The sequence below is a fragment of the Pagrus pagrus genome (assembly GCF_965226575.1).
Source record: "Pagrus pagrus genome assembly, chromosome: 22".
NCBI classification, from domain to species: domain Eukaryota; kingdom Metazoa; phylum Chordata; class Actinopteri; order Spariformes; family Sparidae; genus Pagrus; species Pagrus pagrus.
This window is the reverse complement of record NC_140204.1, coordinates 77,847-84,592: the sequence shown is the minus strand read 5'-3', so window position 1 is coordinate 84,592 and position 6,746 is coordinate 77,847. Positions and strand designations below refer to the sequence as shown.

The following is a 6,746-nucleotide window of genomic DNA, read 5'->3' as shown; positions in this document are numbered from 1 at the left end:
TTTGATCTAACTATTTAGAGCAGCAGCAGCAGTGACTTGTCTCCTGAGGCTGGCTGTAGCGAGTGGCTACCATCTCAGAAGAGAGGGAAAAAGGGACGAGGTCGAGGTCGACGTGGAGCCCGCGCCAAGGCCGGGGCTGAATCTACTGGTCAGTCTACTGGTCAGTCCCGTACCCGCAGGCAAGCGAGGAGCTCCGTGGAGACATCCCATGAGGAGCAGCAGAGGATCGATGCCCTGTGTGCTGGCAGGACAGAGGAAACAGAGGTATATCAACTGTACCTGTATCCACTACGTTTGAAAAAAAAAATCTAAAAATATAAGCATATTATGGCTAATTATATCAATGTTTTTGTTCATCTTTTACAGAGGCAGCTTCAGCAGTTGTCCCTGGATGAGTGGAGGGAGCTTGGCAGGGGACTCTTTGAAAGACAGCCCGGACTCATTTTTGATGCCCTGATGATGCATCAGGGTCATCCTGGTGCTCCTCCATCTGCAGGGGTTCCAGGAGTGCCATGGTGTGTCTGTGGGAATTGTAGGGAGATGCCCCCAGACTTGGAACGAAAGTGCTGTGGTCAGCAGCCAGCCCAATATATCAGCAGACTGCCATCTTTCTCCCTGTACTGCCTTGACGCTGGTATTCTTCGCATACACAGAAACTACAGAGAGGACATCACTGCGCTTGGCATTGCAAGGGAGCCTGGGGATGACAACCGCGAGTACCGGTACGCTGCATATAGATCTTTTATCTATTGGCAGCATGGTGCAGTGGGGCAGGGAAACCGTTTAGTCATCCCTAGCTGCTGTGTATGGCAGATCAGGGACAAGTGGCCAGACTCTCATGGACGGTATACAGGCTTTACTCCAGGGCACTAGAACTCTAAAATCTGTTTTCAAAGTTCTCAAAAAATCTGCAACAGATGCATGCATCATCAAAAGCAGTTCAGACCTGCAACAGTTGAGCAGATCTTAGCCATTTTTAGTATTATTGTTATGTTCTTTATTTGTAAATAAATACATATTTTGAAGTCATGGTGTGCATCACTTTCATTCACAAATAATGTAATTATAAAACACTATTACAGTATTCTGTTCTGTGGTTAACGCAGGGTTCATACATGTGAATTTGAGGTGGTGTTCAATCATACCCCAGTGATAAGTCATATTAGCTCAATATCCAGTTTTTTGTTTCTATGGCAGGATACATAGGAAATCAACAAAATTTAATTTCATAAAAGTTACATCTATTTGGAAGTGTACTGTGCATACCAGCACAGCTGAAACATTGGTTATTATTAATTACACTATCCATTCAGTAATGGAAGTACAGAAGAACAAATGAAACTTCAAATTTGAGCTCCGGGTTGCTTTGGTAATCTCCTACAGTAAACTGAATTTTGAGTTGTGGAGAACAAGACTATTTGTAGTGTCATTTTCAGTACTCATGTCATTTTTCTGTCATCTCCTTGTTAACAACACTCAGGTTACAAATGATGTAGGGCTTCAAGCAAAGATTACCGAGTTTATATGAAGCAATATCATAAACGTACTTATTTTCAAGAAAAGATTACTTCAGAACAACCATTTCACTTGTTTTTTATTTTTTATGTTCATTGACAAGTTATGAAGATGAAGAGTCTCCAGCGGTCGCAGCTCCTGTTATCACACAGCATCTGTATAGTGAGACAACAACAAGCAAATTAGTCAGAAGAAGTAAGCACTTACATAAAAAGGTTTTTGCTCTGACATTACAACAACTCCAGAATTGCTTACCATCACCTCTTCTGAGTTGTGTCTTTGCAAGTTCCGCAGTGGGTGGTGGGGGAATGGGTGGGAGTAGGCCAAGTCTTCTTGGGTCATCTGGGCGCTGGGGTCTTCTTACGGGCATCCCCTCACCTGAGGACAGTCTCTTTGCCACGATCTTGGTCTGCAGTTCCTTGATGTATGCATATGTCTTAGGAGTCTTTAGGGCATATACACTCCACCGCCGAGCGTTTTTTTGTAGAGCCTTTTTAATCTGAAACACAGTATACAATTTTGGAAACTGTAAAGTTACTTCCAAACCACATGATGGCTGCATAGTTATCATCCCCAACACTAAAGACAAAAATATTTATCAATATGTATATTTTGTGACATGAATTGTAAATGTCGTTGTGCGAAAATGAAACTCACATCTTCTTGTCATCTTTTGACTGCATTGGTGCTCTTTGGAGGTGAAAGTTGTAGTCCAAGGCAGCAAGAAGAACTCTGGCTTTATACACAGGCAGTGAGAAAGCGTAGCGCTTGCTGGCATACATGAGAATATGACTCTGGAAAGCCTCTAGGTCTGCTGTCGATCTATATGGGACACACATTGTTAAAAATGTGTTCTTTTACTGTAGTTAGTTATTGGTTTTTACACATGTATAATAAATTTACCTGAAAGTTAAATATTTGTGGACATCCTTTAGCCATCTCTTGTTCTGAATGATATGCAGTAGGGCCTTGTGTGCCACAGAGTTCTCCTGGATGGTTTCCTTTTGGGTGAAATCTTGCAGATGTTCATGATGGCAGGATCCAACAGCCCAGGTGTGAGTGCCACAGCAATGGTGTACAATTCCAATCCAGAGTGCCTTACAGAAAAAGCAGGAAAAAGATCACCACGTTTTACTCGTTTAACCTTCTTATTGTCCCCGTATTTCAAAGTAAAATATAAACCAGGGCTGCATCAGACCATAAGAATCAAATATGTAAACTCACAAAAAAATCTTCTGCCGTGTCCTTTAACCAGGTGAGGAGAATGCCATTTCCTTTTCCAAGTGCAGCCTTGAAATTATGAGAATATTAGTACTGATGTTTTGGCACAAGAATTCGTAGTCACTGCAAAAACGTACTTGTGCAATCTTTTTTGCCAGGTTCTTGGCGCCGTGCCACATGTCAAGGCTGTGCCTTATACCATAGTCTTTGAACTTTCCTTTTTCTGGGTCTGAGAGAGAAAAAGAAATACAGAATATACACATATAACACGTGGGTTTATACTGTAGAGAATACAGTACAACTGCTTATCAGTATAGATTTACATTACTCACTCATAAGGGCTCCAATCTGGACATGTGCATCTGTGCAGAATTCCACAAGTTTGACCTCAGCATGAAGTTTCTCCACTGTTTGGATAAAGGCCTCCCTTTCCATGATGACCGAGGACCGTCCTGTCTCCCTCTTGTCCAAAGTTACAACACTGATTTCCTTTGTGGAGTCTGCCATGGTGGAGTAACTGCAGTATTGAGCATTGTGACCTGTTGAATGCAAAAAAGAGAAAAGATAATCCTCTCTAAAAGCATTTCAGTTGTTCAAATTATAAATGAATTAAAAAATATATTCACAAAAAAAACATAGATTTCTATGACTCCCTGGCACATTCACAGTGATAATCTGGTACCTGGTGAATCATTCCTTCCATCTCCTAAAAGAGAAAGAACAAACAATTAGTAGGAAATAAGAGCTACATGTTATTATCATTAGTCTTATTTTAAAATCTAACTAAGGTGACAACATTCTTTGGAATCTGTAATGATAATGAATCCAGATATTCATAACTTACCCAAACAAACAACGTCCTGGCCCTGTACACGCTGAATGCCCGCTGACCTTTTATCATCCCAAAACTCTGCGATTGTGTCAACACAGTAGGTGTCCTGAATCTTGAAGAAGCTGGTGGCATTGAGCATTCCCATGTTCATGAAGCGGAACAGAAGTGCAACCTTTGAGTAGTTGTTACCACTCAAAAGGATGTTTGTTCCCAGCATGAAGTCACCTGCCAACATTCCAAACTTGAAGGCTGGCTGTGAAGTCCAAGTCCACACAACATGACCTTGTGGACAAACCTAAACACAAGATAATACTAGCTTTATACACATAAGTGTCAGAAAGCTTTGAAAACCTGACAATGCTAACAGCAAAACAAAAACCAAAACAGACAGACATCCACCAATTATATCAAAATTATTAGGATGCGATTGCTACCCATTCAACAATGAATGCAGTGCCCCTTTGTTGTATACAACACTCAAATGGGGGCTGGCTTTGGCACATCTGTCCTGAGGAAATTGTGTGTGGACTCGATCTCACTGGAAGGTCAACCATTTTAGCCAGCTGATGTAAACTCTTCTCATATACGATAGATGCACGGGAACCAATAACATCATCTTCAGTCAAGACTCTGAGCTGTTCAGTTGAAGGCTGATCATCTTCCTCAGAGGATGTGCTGAGGTTCTCAGGGACAGTTATCATGGACTGTCTCATCTGTTGGAATGACAGGCAGTTCATCTATTTTGGGCCTTGATTCCATAGCTGCTTCTAATCTGCAGGATCAGAAAAACAAAGCATAATATAAAAGATGGGATGCATGTAGAACAAAAACACAAACACCAGTGTTGTGTAGAAAAGATAACTGTGTAGTAACACTACCTTATACGCAGGGGAGGCACATAATCCTCATCAGAACTGTCCTCTGTCTGGTCAGACAGTTCTCCTGAGCCATCTTCGGACTCGGACGACACTTCAATTCTGTAATACATGGAGATTGTATTTGTCCAAAAATAATTTTTTTTAAAAATTAGACGCTTACTGTAAATTACATACAAGCAAATGTTACTTACACACAGTTTTCCAGTGTGTTTGCGTGGTCCTCAAGGTCCATCTGTCCCACATCAAAACTGTAAAGACAAAAATAATGTGATGCAAGGATACAGTAACTGAAGTTACAGAGTTTACTTTGTGCAATACAGGATCTAATGAGCATGGTAAAATATAAATCCAGAATATTTTCTGATCTAGAAAGTGCAACCAGAAAACTCACCTGTCTTGTAACATTTCACGAACCTCTGATGCTTCCAGTGTAGTCTCACCCACATCAGTGCCAAGCTTTTCTATGCCTCCCACTTAAAATTGGCCTTCCCTATATACACACACATTAGATGACCAAGGACAAAACATATCTTCAATAGTTACCTCGATTCTCAAGGAAAGAAAAAATAAGATGCTAACATGAAAACATTAGGTTCAGAGACACCATTCTCAAAAGCTCTTACCCATCAGAAGCTTCACCCTCATCAATATCTGACAATGCTGGAGGCACAACTCCCAAGCGGGTTGTTTTAAGTGGCGTTGATGCCAATGGGCCCTTTTCATAGCTGAAAAAGGGGGGGGGGGGGGAATCATATCAGTAACAGTATTAAAAGCAACAGTAACTCATCACGGGAAAATAGCTTCTTTTTACTTGTATTTAAAAAAAAAATCACCCGTTACAGTCAGCCATAACCTTCTAACTTAGCAGTGAATGGTAAACGACGTGGTTTGCAGTATGAGGCCCGACGCTAATGTGTGAATGTGATGGCATTAGGGCAGCAGATATGAGGAAAATGCAATATGTGCAACCACACTGATCAATATTGCAATGACAATATTTCCTTCTTAGCAACGACTTTTTAGCAAACCCCCAGCTGGATTGGAGGTTCAGTGATCAAGTTGTTAGAGCTGGTAGAAGCACTGCATAGCTGTGAGTTGCTCCAGCTGCCGATCGCAGCTGACTGCTATCGGCTGATTGGGCTAGAGCCATGGCCGGATCCTGGCTAGTGCTAGCACCGGGAGCTAATGCTAACGTTCCTACTCTTCTCCGTGAGTGAGACCGATGTTTCAGCCTGGTGTGACAGCCCGTGAGCCCCCCAGGTTGTCCGCCAGGCAAAATTTTACAATGCTAATTGAAATGTTAGCTGCCTGTCGGGCTACTCACCAAACACAACCGTAACGCCTGACCCATTGCTGAGGACCGAGCTGGTAACAACTCCAGCTCCGGACATTAACCCATGCTACATACTCATGCAATATAGCGGCAAGTGTGTGAAGTTACTGTAACACAGACAATAAAACAGACATTTGACTTTATGGTGTTACTTGTCTGTCAAGAAGAAGAAGAGCCGGCTCCGAGTCCGACTGTAGCCCCTTTAGCTCTAGTAGCTCCCTCCACCTCGGAAACGCCAGGCCAATGTTAATTCTGGTTTTATCCCTTTCTTTATCGGACAATTTCTTTGCCAATGACCGTTTTTTTTTAGTTTGCTCCTGCTCCTCTTCATTGGAAGGTTTTGTTCCGCTGTCTGCCATTGCAGTTCGAAAATGCTTCTTCTTCTTCTTCTTCTTCTTCTTCTTCTTCTTCTTCTTCTTCTTCTTCTTCTTCTTCTTCTTTTTCTTCTTCTTCTTTTTAATGGCGGTTGGCAAACAACTTTTTGTGCATTTCCGCCACCCTCTGAACTGGAGTGTGGATCAGAATGGAATTTGACGATTATCGTTAGATGAGAAAAACAAAAAACAAACCAAACAAACAAACAAAAATACCATGAAAATATAAATAAATAAACAAATAAATCAAACCAAATAAAAATAAAAAAATAAATAAAAAAATATGTTATCAAACATATACCATACTAATAATACCTTAATACTTATATTCTTTTAATGAGTCCTGTTTTTTCTAAATACTTAAATATTGCTTTATATCCTACATGCCTTGAGTTCAGTTGTAATACCTCTTTAATACTAAATTTAATTTGCTCCCTACTTAGTCTGTCTTTCAGAAACCTTCTTTGACACTGGTACTTAGGACAATATATAATTACATGTTCAACAGTTTCTGTATGATTACAGTGTTCACACAAACCAGTTTCATGTTTCCCTATTAATTTCATCGTATTATTAAGTCCAGTGTGCCCAAA

At 40.9% G+C, this 6,746-nt stretch overlaps 1 protein-coding gene across 5 annotated transcripts; it reads right to left on the bottom strand.

The window, feature by feature from the left end:
* Nucleotides 1-1,576: 1,576 nt before the first annotated feature.
* Nucleotides 1,577-6,169, bottom strand: LOC311251707 (uncharacterized protein). 5 transcript variants are annotated; one of them, XM_084344305.1, is made up of 15 exons: nt 5,771-6,169; nt 5,070-5,171; nt 4,838-4,936; nt 4,638-4,694; nt 4,447-4,545; nt 4,003-4,340; nt 3,581-3,863; nt 3,419-3,442; nt 3,069-3,275; nt 2,874-2,965; nt 2,740-2,805; nt 2,419-2,612; nt 2,173-2,337; nt 1,771-2,014; nt 1,577-1,670 (listed from the first exon to the last, which is right to left on the bottom strand). In XM_084344305.1, the coding sequence occupies exons 6-14, from the start codon at nt 4,303-4,305 to the stop codon at nt 1,963-1,965; spliced, it is 1,386 nt and encodes a 461-aa protein (XP_084200431.1). In that variant the 5' UTR covers nt 4,306-4,340; nt 4,447-4,545; nt 4,638-4,694; nt 4,838-4,936; nt 5,070-5,171; nt 5,771-6,169; the 3' UTR covers nt 1,577-1,670; nt 1,771-1,962. The 5 variants fall into 5 exon arrangements, with proteins under 5 accessions (XP_084200431.1, XP_084200432.1, XP_084200433.1 ...); XM_084344306.1 differs by having other exon boundaries at nt 5,932-6,169; XM_084344307.1 differs by having other exon boundaries at nt 6,077-6,164.
* Between the last annotated feature and the right edge of the window lie 577 nt (nt 6,170-6,746).